This window comes from Lottia gigantea, assembly GCF_000327385.1.
Source record: "Lottia gigantea unplaced genomic scaffold LOTGIsca_167, whole genome shotgun sequence".
Taxonomy (NCBI): domain Eukaryota; kingdom Metazoa; phylum Mollusca; class Gastropoda; family Lottiidae; genus Lottia; species Lottia gigantea.
Genome location: NW_008708079.1, coordinates 173,401 through 193,165, shown reverse-complemented (window position 1 = coordinate 193,165; position 19,765 = coordinate 173,401). Strand labels below are relative to the sequence as shown.

The window sequence follows — 19,765 nt, the reverse complement described above, 5'->3', positions numbered from 1 at the left end:
AGGTCAAAATAGAAAATTGAAAATATGGAAATTTCAAAACCTGTTCCTTTTTTGAAACTATAAAGCTGAAACAATTGACCTATTAACACAAACTGGCCAAAATAATGAGGTAATTGTGTGCAAAGTTCCTTTTTGAACAAATGTATCCTATGCGAGTTATGCCCCTTTCCCAAAATGTAAACAATTAGTAATTCAACCCGGATGTGCCACGCCCACCTCAACTTTTTTGTCATAGATTAATTCATATTCAAATTGTCTTGTTGTGTTCCAAGTTTCAATGTTCTACATAAAATAGGTCATAAGATATATACACACCAAGCTCAAAGAAACAGAAATATTGTAAAAAAAAACTCAAATTTGAAAAATTAACGAATTTCAATTTTGCTTTAAAAAACGATTGTTATAAATCATTTGAAAGAGCATGAAAAGCACATTAAGAATCCGAAAAAATTAACCCTCTAGGTTAATTAGGTCACGTGCTAGAGCAGTCCAAAGTTGCCAATTTGGCTGTTTTCGGACAGCTATAAAACTGGAAGTACATGTCGGAGGTCAACTGTCAAAGTATTAACTGATAGCTAAGGTCAATGACCTTTGACCTTATGAAGGTCAAGGTCATCAAAGTTCAAGATCACGAGATATGACCCTTCAAACTTTGAAAAAATTCAACCGGATGTTGCAAAAAAGCAAAATTGAGAATCGAAAAACGGCTTCCTAATGTCATGTTTTTTTTTTTATCTTCTTTCATTTGACACCAAAATCATTTAAATCGGATGAGCCATTATGTCCGAATAAAATCTGAATCATTTCAGAAAAATCAAAATGGCGGCCAAAGTTTCACGTCTGTTCCGGATTTTTTTTTCTTCGTTTTTTTGTCATAACTTTGTTTACCTATCAGCATAAAATTTTTTGTCCTATACAAATTACACCGGAAGATATTCAACCGGAAGTGAACATCAATTTCCTGTTTAAACCAGAAGTGAAATTGAAAATTTGACTGTACCATTTTGTTTACTTTCTTAAACTGTCTTTGCTCAATTTTTTTCAGATTAATCAGACAAAAAGCAAAAAAAATGAAAAAAATGCAAAATTTGGCAAAAAAAATGTCTGCGACAAATTTTCGAATTTTGAAATTTTGAAACTGCTATTCTTTCAGATTTTAAGCTCAGGAAGCTCAGGAAGGTGTGTAAAAATCGAAAAAAAAAAAAACTAGAACTGTTCTAATAACAGTACTGATGCAGGGCGGGTTACGACATTCAGGTACATACGAAGATGGTCTATTGCAATTACATTGATGTAAATACCTTTCTGCATCTCTAAATGCAAATATCCAAAAGTGCCTGGAGTTTAAAGTATATTTACTAGGAATAAAAGAATATTTGTCAATTAATAAAGAATAAGTTTGATGAGATCCGGATAAGAAATAAGAAAGTTGGTAATGTGCATGCGCTCAACAAAAATTCGATAATTCCATCAAATTTAGAGTTTGATTATACACATACATACCAAGTTTGATGAAAATCGGATAATAAATAAGAAAGTTTGCAATGCGCATGCGCACTACGCAAATTCGATAATTCCATCAAATTTAGAATTTGTTTATACACATACATTCCAAGTTTGATGAAAATCGGACAAGAAATAAGAAAGTTGGTAATGCGCATGTGCACTACTCAAATTCGATAATTCCATCAAATTTAGAATTTAATTATACACATACATACCAAGTTTGATGAAAATCGGATAAGAAATGAGAAAGTTGGTAAATTAAGTGGAGGTATACCTTCAATATGCTGCCGTGAGCTTAAACTAAAATATGACATGATTCAATCCACCCGAGAGCTTAATTTTATACCATAACTGAACAAAGATCATTTTTAAGAAATATAAAAGGCAGGGTATCTTTAAAACAACTTAAAATTTGATTTCTGTTGGGGTTGACAGCCAGGTTAATCTAATTAGCCGAATTATCTAATAATAGTCCCATGTTAAGTGAATGGAGTTTTGAATTTGCATGTAAGGCATGCATGTTGTATATCTATAGAAAGCTGAGAATCTCTACATTACAAAATCGAAAGAATTATTGCCATATCTCTATTAGGGACCGAGATAGAGCACTTTAAAGGCTCAAAATGGTCCATATTTAGACCCCTGTAAAATCGGAAATAGGTATCTGACCCCAAAGGTCAAAAGGCCATCAGATAGACAAGGACACAAATTATTATCACAGTAAATATGAAGGTCATCAAAGGTCAAGGTCATGAGATATACGCCTTCAAACTTTGAAAAAAAACAATCCGGTCATACAAAAAAGGCAAAACCGAAAATCAAAATTATGCTGCCTAAGGATTGTAGACAGACATTAAACGTATCGTTTGACACGAATGTTATGCAAATCGGATGAAAAATGGCCTCTGAGTAGCAATTTCTGCAAAATGAGGCAAACCAAAATGGCGACCAACATGTTACTTCCGGTGCGAATTATTTTAGTTTAATAAGTTTGTATTAAGGCTGGTAATATAATGCATATGTTATTTTTGACATAACTCAATTCCACCGGAAGTGATACCACCGGAAGTACTAACATCGAAACCGGAAGTGATCAAAAAAATTTGAATGTGTACTTTTACGTCTCTATGCTGGCGGTCTACACCACGTAAGTCTCAAGTCAATCCGTCCGATAACAACCGAAATAGTATTTTTCGATTAATTTCGGCAAAAAAAAGTATGCAACGAATTTTCGAAAATCGAAAATTTTCAACTGCTATCATTTGTCCTTTGTTACAAGAAATATGATGCAGAAAACCCGATCAAAATCGGTTGATAAACACGCCCTCTAGAGTCCATTTTCCGTTTGTTGCAACGTTGCATAATGTTGCTCAGAAAATTTTCGTTTTACATTTAAACTGTGATTAGCCACGAGTTACAAAACGCCATGAAGTCCGTTTTCCCGTACCTGTTGCCGTTGCCGAGAAAACCGGCCTGCCGTAGAAGAAAAAAAAAAAAAAAAATCAATACGAAAACAAAGCAGGGCGTTCGCTTACGAAATTGAAAAAATCGATAACAAACACAACTAGAGCCACACGTGGCACAGAGTGGGACTTTGCAAATGTAGCAAAATGCAAAAGACTCTGAAAAAATCAACCTTCTACGATAATTACATCACGCGCAAGAGCTGTCTAAAGTTGAGAAGAATTCTTTGGAAGATTGTTATAACGGAAGTAGACAGACCTCACAAATGAAAGTATCAGAAGATAGCCAAGGTCAATGACATTTGACATTGAAAGGGAGACGGTCAAAAAAGGTCAAGGTTATGAGATAGAAGTCATCAAAATTTTTAAATATATACGGCTATAAAACCGGAAGTTGAGATAGGACAGCAAATATAAAAGTATAAATAGATAGCCAATGTGAATGACCTTTAATCCTACAAAAATCAGGGTCAAAAAAGGTCAAGGTCAAAAATTGAAAATTTTGAATTTTCAAAAGCTGTTCCTTTTTTTGAACTATAAAGCTGAAACAATCGAACTTCCAAGCCAATGTGGCTCAACAGATGAAGTAATTGTATGCAAAGTTCCATGTTGAACAAATGTATACGTTGCGAGTTATGTCCCTTGCCAAAATTGTCAATAATGAGTAATTTAACCCGGATGTGCTAGGCCCACCTCAATTTCTTTTGCATAGGTTAATTGATATTCTGAATGTTAAGTTGTGTTCCAAATTTAAAGCTTCTACATCATACAGGTCAAAAGATATAGGTCAACAAGAGTCAATAAAGGTCAAAATAGAAAATTGAAAATATAGAAATTTCAAAACCCGTTCCTTTTTTGGAACTATAAAGCTGAAACAATTGACCTATTAACACAAACTGGCCAAAATAATGAGGTAATTGTGTGCAAAGTTCCTTTTTGAACAAATGTATCCTATGCGAGTTATGCCCCTTTCTCAAAATGTAAACAATTAGTAATTCAACCCGGATGTGCCACGCCAACCTCAACTTTTTTGTCATAGGTTAATTTATATTCAAATTGTCTTGTTGTGTTCCAAGTTTCAATGTTCTACATAAAATAGGTCATAAGATATATACACACCAAGCTCAAAGAAACAGAAATATTGTAAAAAAAAAACTCTTGAAAAATTAACGAATTTCAATTTTGCTTTAAAAAACGATTGTTATAAATCATTTGAAAGAGCATGAAAAGCACATTAAGAATCCGAAAAAATTAACCCTCTAGGTTAATTAGGTCACGTGCTAGAGCAGTCCAAAGTTGCCAATTTGGCTGTTTTCGGACAGCTATAAAACTGGAAGTACATGTCGGAGGTCAAATGTCAAAGTATTAACCGATAGCTAACCTTATGATATTAACCTTATGAAGGTCAAGGTCATCAAAATTCAAGATCACGAGATATGACCCTTCAAACTTTGAAAAAATTCAACCGGATGTTGCAAAAAAGTAAAATTGAGAATCGAAAAACGACTTCCTAATGTCATGTTTTTTTTTTATCTTCTTTCATTTGACACCAAAATCATTTAAATCGGATGAGCCATTATGTCTGAATAAAAATGGAATCATTTCAGAAAAATCAAAATGGCGGCCAAAGTTTCACGTGTGTTCCGGATTTTTTTTTCTTCGTCATAACTTTGTCTACCTATCAGCATAAAAATTTTTGTCCTATACAAATTACACCGGAAGATATTCAACCGGAAGTGAACATCGTTTTCCTGTTTAAACCGGAAGTGAAATTGAAAATTTGACTGTACCATTTTGTTTACATTCTTAAACTGTCTTTGCTCAATTTTTTTCAGATTAATCAGACAAAAAGCAAAAAAAATGAAAAAAATGCAAAATTTGGCAAAAAAAATGTCTGCGACAAATTTTCGAATTTTGAAATTTTGAAACTGCTATTCTTTCAGATTTTAACAGTAGATTCCAAAAATGCAAACCAAAAGAAAATCGACCGAAAAATACGACTTCTAGAGCCGATTATCTATTCTTGCACATATTGAACTGTGGCACTTCCGGTTTTGCAAAAAAGATCCAAAATATATTTATGCACATCGTCGCCTATATCTAAGGTTTGTGAATGTTGAATGGTTGCTGCAACTATTGTAGTCTAAGCTCAGGAAGGTGTGTAAAAATCGAAAAAAAAAAAAAAAAAAAAAAGAATTGACATTTCGATAACAAACAAGCTGAAAGCAAAGTCCCACAATTACGAATACATGATAATTCACTAGAAACAGATTTACAACATTCAACAGATTTACAACATTCAACAGATTTACAACATTCAACAGATTTACAAGTTTTTACTAGGCTATTACCTATAAGTTTAATTAAAAAATGCCTGTTTCTCAGACTAAGGTAAGATTGGTCACACAGATGGTGTTTTCTGTCCCTTTAATCCTAAAAATGGCTTTGATTTTAGACCAAAGATTATATTTTTTTGATAATTTAATTTGAAATATGTATTACATTTTCAGAGATTCTTTTTGGCCTAATGGTATTTTAGCTGAGCCCAGAACTAATCGTGATATTAATACCAAAATGAGGACTAGAATATATTGTAAAGCTAAAATGTTAGGCAGTGTTCCTGGTGAGTACCATTTGCTTTAATTGAGATGAAAAAAACAACACAATAATGAAGTACCTGTAGAATCAATCCTCTTGGTGTGGTGCAGTAGTGAAGTGGGAAATTCTGACACTGAATTAACCATAAAACTTATTATACATCATGACATATAACAGCCATTGTGTTGGTTTAGGACTCTCTGAAGAAGTGTGTTTTTAGACACACGAAAGGTTGGAGGAATAAATGGTTTATTTTGACATAAGTTTTATTATTTATTTATATTTATGAAGAAATATCTTCATGGCTACCCATGAGCAAAATTTTGTTAACATTTATTTATAACACTGGAAGTTAAAATCGATTTTCCATTTAAACTGGAAGTGAAGTAAAAAAATTTACTGTGCCTTTTTGTTCTTTTTGTTCACATTCTAGACCTGTCTTTGCATAAAAAAATCAATATTGTCATTCTTCAGTATTGTTTGAATAAAAAATAACAGTGATGCAGGCATGATCCCAGCCCTCTAATTTATTTGGTACCGGTAGGCCTATATCATACCATATTGAAAAGTTAGAAAAGTTAGGATGTAACCCCCCCCCCCCTTATTTTCCCTTCCTGTTTAGATTTTTTGGCAAATCCTGAAGTCATCATTACATACTTGTTATGTTGTATCTAAGATTTTGATGTCATTAATCTTCTGAGGTCATGTTATCAAGAATCAAATTGCCTCCCACCATTTTGTGATTTGACCCTTGTCTTGTTATGTGGTTGGAAAGTCATTGGGAAGAGACATACAAGACTTTGGTTCTTTGAATTTGGAAAATTGTCAGACTTAATATATTTTGGATTTGGTGTTTAATACAAATAATCATCAAAATTCCAACAAGACATACATTAAATAATATCAAAATCCAAAAAATGTTAACTAAATTTACAGCCAAAGATGATTTTTATACGCCCACATTATAATGTCCGTCAGTCCGTCCGTCCACAATTTGTATGTGAACGGGATAGAGACTACAGTTTACATCTGATTTTAATGAAATGACTTAGTAAAAACTCATCCAAATTTGTTTGTGAACACAATAGAGACTAAAATTTTCATCCGATTTAAATGAAATTTGGTGTGATAATTTATGGTGATGAGATCTAAGACAAATTCGAATTTGGCTATCTTTCGATGAACGTTTTTGAGTTATTGCCTTGACGTAGGAAAAAAATTGCATCAAAATATGTTGGCTTGTCAATGCGATAGATGTAGTTTATGTCAGAATTTTATTGAATTTTGTGTGTTTGATGAAATCAACTATATCTTGCACAAATTAGATTTTTGACACAGATTGGTGACCACCCTTGATATACTGAAAATGTATCAGGAAAGTGGGCATATCTTGCTAGTCAACCAATTTAGCACAGTGAGTAGTAGCTTAAAACTGACATCCAAAGCCTTGACTGTATATGGTAATTTCTGTTTGAAGAACAATTCATCGGAATTAGTAAGTAGCATTTATGGATTAGATTATCGTAGAAGGAGTGATTGTCCAGTGGTATCAGTTTACAAAGTAGGAGTTACATCATCTGCAGATAGGTTTTCTGATCGTGAACTGCTGGGAAACAGTTAAAAATCTTTTTCAAAAAACAGCTTATATCCAATAGAACCATCTGGTCTATATTTTAATACCTCCGGCTCAACCGGAGCTCCCTTAACAGCCCTTCCAGGACGAATTGAAGAATAGTATTTTAGAGATGAAAAATCTTTAAAAAAGGAATGTGAAAGGTACTTAACTTTATAGGGAACAATACTTCTGCAGGATTTTATAATATCAATGTAATTTTGGGCGGTGTATATCTGCTGTTTCTTTACATTACATTCTACCCGACTATGCACTGAATCACATTCCATTTGGGTGTGACCCTTTTCAAGAATCTTTTGTGTAACAGTAATGTTCAGATCAACAGACACTTTAAATAACATGTTTGATAAGATGACATTTTGGTTTTGATATGTGCAACCTTCAGAATTTATTATTATCTCCTTAATATCTGGGGTTTGCTCAATGCGATTTTGGATGTAATGGTCTAGACAAAAGAATTTTCCCCCTGTCTGATACAATTCATACATATCAGCAAACACAGGTTACAAATAACAGATCTACAGTAATGACTAGGTAAATGAGGCAGTGATTCTAGCATCCTTTACTGGGACACCTTTTCTGACCTTTGAGACACCTTCTCCGACCTTTGAGACACCTTCTCCGACCTTTGAGACACCTTCTCTGAGTTTGGCCCTTTTTCGGATGTCATAGTGGATTCTTCATCTTGTTGATCTTGTGGTTCTAAATCAGCATTTTGTAAAGCTTCGTGATTTTCAGATTGCTCTGTCCAACCATCTTCTCTCCAACATCTAAAGTATTCAAGAACATTTGTTTACATACCTTTAATCTGATATCATTCTTCTTCAAATGATATACTAGTTCACTGCTTCCGTCAATGCCACCTCCAGGAGCAGAAACTTCAACATGAGCAGATTTATCACTGGGTACATATGATATTGTGGATATACAAATTTTCACCACCAATAGAAAAATGAGTTTTCATCATATGACTAAACAAAATCTAATTGGCTCAGTCGTTTGATATTTCGTTTAAATGTATTGAAAATAAAACTAAAAAGTGATTTTTTAAAAATTCTGACTAACAAGGTTTTGGAATCTCACTGATGATTTTTAGTTTGTTTCTTTCCCTGATTAAGTCAAAACTTTTTTGACGAATGGTATTTGATTTGAACCTTTAAGATTTACGTGTCTTTAATGAACATGTTCACTTTCTCAAACTGAACAAACATTGAGCGTGAAATGTTGGCTGTTGTATTTGGCATTGAGCGATTTCATACATATATATACGGTAAGAAATTTACATTAGAGACGGACCACAAACCGTTGCTAATGATAACGCAAAAAAACATTGCAAGCCCCTCCACGTATGCAACGAATTTTATTAAGGATCCAAGGGTACCAAATGGAACTTGTGTATAAACCTGGTGTTGGAATGATTCTCTCAGATGGCCTTTCTAGGTTAATAAACCCTATACGTGTTGACCCAGAAATTAATCTAGATGTACGGGTTCATTTCCCGTGCAGTGAAACCACGCAACCTAAATTGTTACAGGAAACAAATCTTGACCCAATTCTCTCACCCCTCAAGGAACTTATCATCACTGGATGGCCAGAAAATATTCGCAAAGTAAGCAGACCACTTCGTCAGTACTACTCTCTTAGGGACCTTTTATCCGTACACGACGGTATTGTGTTGAAAGGACAACAAATTGTTATACCGAGTAGCATGAAAAAGGACATACTGTTCAAACTACACGAAGGTCATCTAGCCATCGAGAAAACCCGACTTCTTGTAAGAGATCATGTATATTGGAGTGGAATTAATAAAGATATTGAAAACTTTATCAGGTGCACCACATGTCAAGAAAATTCCAGATCAAACAACAAAGAACCGCTGTTGCCATTGGAGGTACCCTCAAGGCCATGGCAACGGGTATGTACAGACTTATTCCAGTAGAAAGGTGACAGTTACCTACTGCTGAGTGATCCTTACAGCAAGTTTCCTTTCGTCAGATTCCTGAAAAGCATGACTTCAAATGACGTACAACAAACTTTGATATCTATATTCAGTGAACATGGTTTCCCAGCAGAAATCATATATGATAATGGACCGCAATTTCACTGTAGTTCATTCAAAAGTTTTTGTGATCGATTTAACATTAAACACGTTACTAGCAGCCCACGATACCCTCAGTCAAATGGATATATCGAACGTTGTGTACAAACTGTGAAAAGACTTTTGATTAAATCTATCGAGTCAGACACGTTGTTCGACCAAGCTTTATATATGTTCCGATTAACGCCAATTAGTTCGCGCATTCCAAGTCCAGCCGAACTTCTTAGTGGAAGGAAATTTAGAAGCAAGTTACCGACCGGTGTCTCACCACCATATTGTGACAACACTCGAGATGAACTCTTAGCACGCCAAGAAACACAGAAACAGTACTATGACAGGTGTGCGAAAAGTGAATTACCAGAACTGTATACAGGACAATACGTCAAGAGTCCAAAACAGAAACCATTCATGGACCCCTTCATGAGTTATCAACAAATTAGATGAATCACGATCTTATGAAGTATTACTTTCTAACGTTCAAGATTGCGAAGAAATCAAAAATTCCTACTCGAAAGCGACCCAGAAGAACTCCAATCGCTGCGATACAAAGCATCTTTATTAAAGAATCAGAATAGTTCTAACATCAAGAAGCGTGTTACATTTAGTGATACGTGTGAGAATTATCAACCTAAGAAACCTGAAAAGCTGAAAATAAAGATTTACGGTCTACAGAAAACACCGAAAACTCAACTCCCAAAACCCCATCAGAACCACTTCAAAGAACTCGTAGTGGACGTATTGTCAAACCACCCACGAAGCTTGACTTATAAATAGTCCTATGTACATGTGTTAATATTATGTATTTGAATTAAGTTATTTAGAAAAAAAGGGGGGGAAAGTGTGACATTGACTAAAAATATTGCTAAATTTAACGTATATAAATATGTTCTATGATCAGCCAAGCTTTTCATATTTATGACTTTCTTAATAGTCTGAAGTTCATGTGCACAATATTCATAGGGAGTAAATCTTTATATAAACGGAGGGGGATGTAACGTCTTGACAATCATGTCTACCGCATCACGCATACCCCGTAAGGCGGAACTTAGTATCCTGGTCTCACTTCAACTCTAGACAACAGCTTGGCAGGTCATCTCATCTTTATGTTAACTATATATGATATACCAACTCTGTCATGAATACACATCAATAGTAGTCATTGTCCAAGCAGCTATCTTAACAGACGTGTTCTGTTTTGCAATTTGATAACAATACTGATCTTAAAGTTTGCATCGCTTTCTTTCTGTTGGTTAATCCACTGAGTAACCTACAGAAAGAAAGCGATACAAACTTCAAGACTTGTATTTTATTCAGTGTGCTGTTTGTATCAGTATAATATAATTAACATTGACTCCATCAGTATTGGTACAAACTTTTCAGTTTGTTGTCTTGTTGACAGTAGATCTGCGATGATCTGTGAGAAACTTTCAATTTACTTGCAATTTATTCAACATTTTACTAAAGGTATATCCTATAGGTCTTCAAATTTTTTCTGGTATTTATTCCATATTTAACACTATAGGCCTATTGTAATTTATAGTGTATAGTGTCTTCTGTCTTGAACATATTGATGATCCTGAATTCTACAAATACATAACCTATAGTCTCAGCCTAATTAACTTCCATGGGATCACCTCTGATTCTATTCCAGACCCTACTTCTTTAAAATAGTCTTTTCGATCTCCATAGGCTATTGAATAGGCCTATAAGCAGATTCCTGAAATTATACAAGGTATGAATCTTACATTAGGCTATTTCATTCAATATTCAATGCACATTGTATTAATGGGATAATTGTTTATATTAGGCTACAAGGACTAATAAATTTGTGGGCTATGACACTAGGCTAGTAGGTAGTAGTCCTAGGTAGGTCTAAATGAATATTTAAATGACCAAGCTAAGCTTGTAATAATGAAATATATCCATATAAGAGAAACAATAGTGATAATATTGTCATAACAGATTTAAAGCATTAAGTTTTGTTACTACCACCTGATGAATGTTCAAAAAAAAAACCATGCATTGGATCACAAAGATCTGGGCCCTGTTTCTCAAAAATCTTACAATCAATCGTAGGTCGTAAGTATTGATTTGATCGTAAATGGCATTTCTCAAAAAATCATAAGATCAAAATTATTGTAATTTTTGGACTATCAGGTGGTAGAACCAAATGGTCTTTTTTTCACAATAAATAACTAATCAATGGGAAAAAAGGATAATTCGACATCAGATTTGATCTTTAACTGAGCAGGAAATTGTCAAAGTGGCGCTGACCACTGACCACGTCTTCGTCTCAGTTGAAAGACGCCATTTTTTTTCGCTTCAGCGATGCCGTCAAAACAGCTATAACGTCATCATTTAGTTTAAGTTGTAGGCCTTATCAAAATTTCCGAACGCTTTTAATTGCAATGAACAATTTGGCAAAACGGTCTTGCCAAAATAGTCCTACAGACTACTTTCTATAGCTTTATTCTAAAATTTTGCTTTATTGTTCTCTGTCAATGATGATGAAGATTACTTTTATCAAAGATATATTTTCAGTAGCCTCTTTGACGAAGAAAATCAATTTTCTTGTCGGTATTGTGCCTGCTTAGTTTAACATATCGATTAAGATTATTCGTGACACTTATGATAGCCTTTGAGTAACGCACATAATCGTAAACATTAGACAAGTCGTAAGGTTTATGACGTCACAATCTTAGAAACCACATAACAAGAGAAGGGTCAAATCACAAAATGGTGGTAGGCAATTTGATTCTTGATAACATGACCTCTGACCATTTATGACATCAAAATCTTAGACACAACATAACAAAGTTTTTTACTGGTCCATTTTTAGTTGATCCAAATATACTTTATAGCACAACACAACTTTGTGAAATGGTTTGTGTGTCTTCTATTTTATTGAACATTTTCTTAAACCTTTGGACCCACTGTATCTTCCTTAGCTTAGGCTATTGAACCTTCATCGTTTTATGAAGCTATATTGGATTCCTACCATGAGAAGAATGTTGGAATGTTACTTAGCAACTACCAAGGAAAGTGACATCATCATGTTTGTGAGCACAATAGAAGCTACAGTTTTCAACTGATTCTGATCATTGGAATTGATAAGATCTCGGACAAGTTCTAACAAGAGATATTTTTGATGAACATTTTTTGAGTTGTTGCCCTTGACTTTGTAAACACGCGTCAAAAGTTGTTTTTTGCCCTTGATTAGAGCTGTGTGATTTAATTGTTTGTTGTATTTGGGTTATTGATATTGATTTAAAAAATTTTGTGGAATTATTCAGCATAAATAATTTCTTCAATATGAGAAAATTCGTACTTTAGTCACTAAAGACTGTTTTATTATTTCTGACAGCTGCCAGTGGGCGTATGTTATCTTGCAACGCAAGCTATCTTTCGTAAGTTAATGGCAATAACTCAAAAACCGTTCATCGAAAATTCGTCAAGTTAGAACTTGTCCGAGATCTTATCAATTTCAATGATCACACCAAGTTTCATCAGAATCGGTTGAAAACTGTAGCATCAATCCTGCTCACGAACTATTTTTAACAAATTTTGACGCATTTTAACAAAGTCAAGGGCAATAACTCAAAAACCGTTCATCAAAATGCGTCAAGTTAGAACTTGTCTGAGATCCTATCAATTCCAATGATCACACCAAGTTTCATCAGAATCGGATGAAAACTGTAGCTTCAATCCTGCTCACGAAAATTTTTTAACAAATTTCAAGGTGTTCTTAGTCAAGGGCAATATCTCAAAAACCGTTCATCGAAAATATGTCAAATTCAAACTTGACCGAGATCTTATCAATCTAAAGCATCACACCAAGTTTTATCAAAATCAGATAAAAACTGTAGTCTCTATAGTGCTCACAGGAAATGTTGACCGACGGAGAGGGGCAACAACAATATACGACCACATATTCATGTGGGCGTATAATAACTCATACTAATTATTTTTCGATTCATCCTTGGGTGATTACTAACACACACACCAAGTTTCGTCAAAATCCATCAAGAATTGTGCTTTCTGGAGTGTTTACGAGCTAAAAATTGAACGCGTTTTCAAGAACAAAGGCAATAACTTATACTAAATTGACGGACGGACGGACATGGGTGACGGCAATATACGCCCCCCATTTTATGTGGGCGTATAAAAATCAAAGCCGCCAGTGGGCGTATATTACCTTGCCTGGCAAGCTATCTTTTTTTTTTTTTGTCATCACTTTGTCTGCCTAGCAGCATAAATAATGTTGACCTATATCAATTACACCGAAAGTTATTCCACAGAATTTCACATAAATGGGACAATAAACAAACAACAAGATATCTAGATTCCAAAAATGGAAACCCAAAGAAAACTTCTGGAGTTGATTTTTTCTACTTATTGCATCTGTTGGACTGTCAAGATCAAGCTGGGTTTCTCGTATGTCAAAGTGGGCATACATGTAATACTATATTGTGACAATATAACTTATATTTTGTTTTCTGGTTTCAGATGAATTAAAAACATTACTTGGTGCTGATGTAGTGAGATTGGGTGTTAGCCGTGTATTTGAAATGTTTCAACACCGGAATCTGAATAAACGAATATTATATGTGTGTTTGGAAGGTGTCTTACAAACTATGTTTGCCTCCAATAAATTCACTGAGTTATTCCAAAAATTACATTCACAGTCAGAAAGAATTGAAAAAGTGAAAAAAGCAAAGGAAGGATCACAAAATCCACGACTGCTAAATGTAGGCGCCAGAAAACGCCAAACTACCAAACTCTGACTTTTCATACTATTATATTTATAATTTCTTTTTAATAAATCCACTACAATTTGTCTTTTTTTGTTCAAAAGAATTAAGAAATATGTTTTAAGTATATTTGAGTTATCTATGTTTTAATTAAAGTATATTTGAGTTATCTATGGAAAATTGTAAAGATTAAATCGAGATCAAGAGCCATGCCATGTATTCTTGAAATGATCTTAGCTCTAGGATGTCCTAGAATCAATATTGATGTCCTAGAATCAATGCTGCTGTCCTGTAATCAATGTTGATGTCCTAGAATCAATGTTGCTGTCCTAGAATCAATGTTGCTGTCCTAGAATCAATGTTAGAAGATAAGAACCCAAGACATCCTAGTGCTAAGATTGTTTTGAAAAATACATGGCCAGGATATTAAGGAAATGAAAATAACAATGAAATATTCTGCCTAAATGAGATAAAAAAAATTATTGTCTATTTATATCTTTTTTTTTATACGCCCACATAATGTGTGGACATATATTGCTGTCTGTCAGTCTGTCAGATGATTTGGTCTACCATTGAGCATATGTTATTAGCTATATTTCTAACAACTGGTTGAAAGTAAACTGATGGACAACAGAAACTTTACCACTTTAAAAGTAAATTTTAAGAAAAAATATTCACAATAATAACATAGTAATTATAACATATCATTGCTCATTGTGGTGGGATGGTGGGAGGTATCAGGATTGACAGACATGGTGTGGGTAGGTACTGTCGTCATGAGAGGGCTTCATTAATTGCAACTTGACATCCCAGCATTACACAAGCACAAAGAGAGAATTTAGCGCCAATGGCGCAATTCTTGCTCACCCATTACTCCCCTCACACGACATGCCTTTTGCTCAGCGATAATCTCAGATCAGCCATATAATGGCTGATACAGTGACGTTCAAACGATGAATACCAGGAGAGAATGCAGTTGTTATGTGCCACTTGCCTCAAATATACACTAAAAAGTAACCAGCACATGATGTGCTATCAGTCGAGTGTTAAAACGCTGTGACAATTTCTCTTCAACACATGCCACTTATTTGCCAGACCTCAAACAGGCAAAATCATAACCAACTTCCAACATGGTCATGTGACAGCTTATTGAAATGACAATGTAACAGTTTGTCAAGATGGTAATGTGACAGTTTGTTAGTATTGTTTCATGACAGTTTGTTATTTTGTATTATGAAAGTTTGTTGACATGGTAATGTGAAAGTTGGTTAGGATTGTATTGTGACACTTTTTGATGTGGTAATGTGACAGTTTGTTATTATTATATTGTGACAGTTTGTTGACATGGTAATGTGACAGTTTGTTAGTATTGTTTTATGACAGTTTGTTATTTTGTATTATGAAAGTTTGTTGACATGGTAATGTAAAAGTTGGTTAGGATTGTATTGTGACACTTTTTGACGTGGTAATGTGACAGTTTGTTATTATTATATTGTGACAGTTTGTTGACATGGTAATGTGACAGTTTGTTGACATGGTAATGTGACACTTTGTTAGAATTGTATTGTGACAATTTGTTAGGATTGTATTGTGACAATTTGTTAGGATTGTATTACGACAGTTTGTTGACATGGTAATGTGACAGTTTGTTATCATTGTATTGTGACAGTTTGTTGACATGGTAATGTGACATTTTGTTAGGATTATATTGTAACAGTTTGTTAGGATTGTATTGTGACAGTTTGTTGACAAGGTAATGTGCAATTTTGTGAGTATTGTATTTTGACAGTTTGTTGACATGGTAATATGAAAGTTTGTTAGGATTGCATTGTGACAGTGTGATGACATGGTAATGTGAAAGTTTGTTAGGATTGTATTGTGACAGTGTGATGACATGGTAATGTGAAAGTTTGTTAAGATTGTATTGTGACAGTCTGTTGACATGGTAATGTGAAGGTTTGTTAAGATTGTATTGTGACAGTCTGTTGACATGGTAATGTGAAAGTTTGTTAAGATTGTATTGTGACAGTTTGTTAGGATTGTATTGTGACAGTGTGATGACATGGTGATATGAAAGTTTGTTAAGATTGTATTGTGACAGTCTGTTGACATGGTAATGTGAAGGTTTGTTAGGATTGTATTGTGACAGTGTGATGACATGGTAATGTGAAGGTTTGTTAGGATTGTATTGTGACAGTGTGATGACATGGTAATGTGAAAGATTATTAAGATTGTATTGTGACAATCTGTTGACATGGTAATGTGACAGTTGGTTGATATTGTAATGTGAAAGTTTGTTAGGATTGTATTGTGACAGTTTGATGACATGGTAATGTGAAGGTTTGCTAGCATTGTATTGTAACAGTTTGTTGACGTAGTAATGTGACAATTTGTTAATATTGTATTGTGGCAGTTTGTTAGGATTGTATTGTGACAGTTTGTTGACATGGTAATGTGAAAGTTTATTAGTATCGTATTGTGGCAGTTTGTTTAAATAGTAATTTGAAAGTTTGTTAACATAGTAATGTGACAGTTTGTATGTATTGTATTGTGACAGTTTGTTGACAAGGTAATGTGCAATTTTGTTAGTATTGTATTTTGACAGTTTGTTGACATGGTAATATGAAAGTTTGTTAGGATTGTATTGTGACAGTTTGTATGTATTGTATTGTGACAGTTTGTTGACATAGTAATGTGACAGTTTGTTAATATAGTAATATGACAGTTTGTTAACATAGTAATGTGACAGTTTGTTTGTTTGTATTGTAAATTGTGTATTGCAAATTTAATTCATTAATAATTTCTCATTCATGTGACATTTTGACTGACAGCTTTCATTGGTTCTAGGTCAGTTAGATCATATTAAGTAAAATTTTCATGGTTAGGAATTGGCAAGGAGGGTGGATTTTTAATTGATATGATCTAACTATTACATGAAAATAAAACCATTTTCCAAAATATTACAAGCAATTGAAATGCTTTAACATCAGCATTTATCAAAATTCCAAGACAGATTTAACAATTTATTGATAAATTTATTCAATTCAAATAAAGTAAATAATACAAATTAATAAAATTATTGACTTCATAATGTACAGAAAGCTAATATAATGTATTGAGACTAATATATACACTAGTTTATTATTAAATAGTTGAATGTATAGATTCCTAGAAATGTCAGGGGACAGATTTTAAAGGGACAGAAGTGCCCTTTTTTTTTTACCAGACTTTAATATCAGAAAGGGATTTTTTTTAGCTAAGCTAATCAGTAATAGTGTTTACAGCTCACCGCTGAAATTAGAGCCTTCAAATCCATGTTTGTCCAGAATTATATGCGTTAAAATGTTTACATTACGACTCGTCAATTTAAAATTCACTGTGATATATAGAAAAAACATATATAGAATTAGTGAGTAAAATTCCTAGTTTGAAGTACTTTTAAAGGAATTATACAATTTTCGTACATTTCTAGTACTTCTAAAGACTATTTACATATATTCAAGACTAATATCAACCTCCTAAAATGGTGCACCATTTAAATCAAATGATTCTTAAAAGAATAATTATTTATGCTGAGAAATTCCAAATTTTTAAAAATCAATATCAATAATGCAAATACATCAAATTATCTCATCAATATACATGATCACACCATGTTTCATTAAAATCAATTGAAAACTGTAGTCTCATGTGTTCACAAACAAATTTTGACATGTTTTTCCTAAGTCAAGGGCAATAACTCAAAGATCGTTCAGTGAAATATCAAATTCGAACTTGTCCAAGATCTCATCAATGTAAATGATCACGCCAAATCATTAAAATCAGTTGAAAACTGTAGTCTCTATAGTGTTCACAAACAAATTTTGATGCATGTTTCCTAAATCAAGGGCAATAACTTAAAAACCGTTTGTCGAAAGATCGTCAAATTCGAACTTGACCAAGATCTCATCAATATGAATGATCACACCAAATTTTATTAAAATCATTTGAAAACTGTAGTCTCTATTGTGTTCACAAATAAATTTTGAAGTGTTTTAATGTCTTTCTGACTATATAGGATTTATACAAAAACGATGCTAAATTATTCATACGAGTTTGGTTAGACATAACATTTAACATTTAACGTAGATTCTCCCCTGCTTAAATAAACTTTGTCATCAGGAAGTAATTCATTTCTTATATTATCATACAATTTACATTCTTTATTAATGAGTGGATTTCTTCTTCCATCACTATAACTTGGTGATTTTTACAATATACACATATTCTGTCATTCTTATCTTTATTTTGCCACCTACCAGTTTCAATTGCAAGGTCATGGTTTGAACATCTGAATTTAGTAACCGTGAACGGCTACCAAAGACCTCCTTTAACCAAGCCCAGAAATTAATCGCTACAGCCAACAAAACCTTCCCAAACTCCAAGATCCTCTTCACATGTATACCCATTTCAAATAAAATCTCGAAGAAAGCACAACAGAACCTCAGCACCCTCAACAACATGATGATGGAGTCCAGTATCAACAGCGCAACAATCTTACCACCCTACGAAGAAGAATTCGAACCAGTTGATAATCTTTATTGGTCTCCAGAAACAGCAAACAGCATTTATTTGTTTTGGATACACCAGCTTCAAGCATCGAGTAAGTCTTTAAACTAATTACTGGTGATAAAAATACTGAGAGGCCACCGCTAGGCCAAACTGTAGTTAACTTGAACTGCAAAATTCTCACATACCTTCAGCATTCAATCTTAGACCGTGGACTTAAGTTTATTCCCACACCAAAGATAGCTAACTTAAATTATCTCCGACCATCCATTGAACAATTTCAACAAAATCTTAGCTGCACATATTTTTTTCGAAACCACCCCCACGTGGTGCTAGAACAAAGTTTATTCCTAAATCCACGTGGACACCCCCTTAGGCCGCCATCGATCCTGAAATATTGAAAAGCATTTGCGAGTATGAATAGCCAAACAGCGAACCTTTCCATAACACACGAAAAGCCTAATCTGACACGAGTGGAACGTGAAGCGTTCAACTTACTTAAGAAAGACGATAGCATTGTTATTAAAAAGAGTGACAAAGGTTCATGTTATGTCATTCTGAATAGGGAGGATTACGTTTCAGAAGCAGAGAATCAACCAATTTCAAAGAAACTGCTAACATGAGTAATAATATTCTTGCCGATTGAGTCAAAACTAGTTATCTCAAACAGAAACAATATGACTATCTGTCTGCCAAACCTGATTGTCGCAAGAGAGACATGTGTACACTTTGCCTAAAATCCAAATGAATCCAACCAAGGAATGGTTTATCTCGAACAAAATCCCTAAAGCAGACATGATTTTGGCTATTAAAAAAAAAAACGGAAAATTTGAATGTCAAGGCACCTCGCAAAATTTATGTCCTTTCTATACAAGATATAATGTGCAACTCTTTTTCTGTTAATTTTCCTGATAAATCGACCAATAAGTTCTTTGTCAACTTTCTGCTTAGCCATTCCCATTTCCACGCGTTCTCCAAACAGTTATCTAATAATTTTGTGTCAAATTCGCGTTCAACAACATTGGAAGCCATGCTGCTGTTGAAAGCGAAAGTGATATTAATGCTGCGTTCGATACCTCTCGTGATTACCGTGTTCACAGGGTTAATGTTGTGAATTTCCGTTCGATAGTAGGTTTTTTTCGTATTTACTACTTTAGGAAGTCGTGAA

General features: G+C 33.8%; 2 protein-coding genes across 2 annotated transcripts in view; one reads left to right on the top strand and one right to left on the bottom strand.

Annotated features, from left to right (window-relative positions):
- LOTGIDRAFT_141791 (hypothetical protein) overlaps window positions 1-14,082 on the top strand; it is a gene marked incomplete at both ends in the record, with an annotated part of 30,612 nt that extends 16,530 nt beyond the window's left edge. The window contains 2 exons of the mRNA XM_009051423.1: window positions 5,480-5,592; window positions 13,805-14,082. Coding sequence (XP_009049671.1) covers window positions 5,480-5,592; window positions 13,805-14,082 — 391 coding nt within the window. The remainder of the gene's footprint in view (window positions 1-5,479; window positions 5,593-13,804) is intronic.
- A 1,401-nt stretch (window positions 14,083-15,483) lies between these two features.
- LOTGIDRAFT_141789 (hypothetical protein) lies at window positions 15,484-16,209 on the bottom strand (the record flags this gene model as incomplete). The annotated part of the gene is made up of 1 exon (XM_009051422.1): window positions 15,484-16,209. The coding sequence occupies one exon, from the start codon at window positions 16,207-16,209 to the stop codon at window positions 15,484-15,486; it is 726 nt and encodes a 241-aa protein (XP_009049670.1).
- Window positions 16,210-19,765: the final 3,556 nt, after the last annotated feature.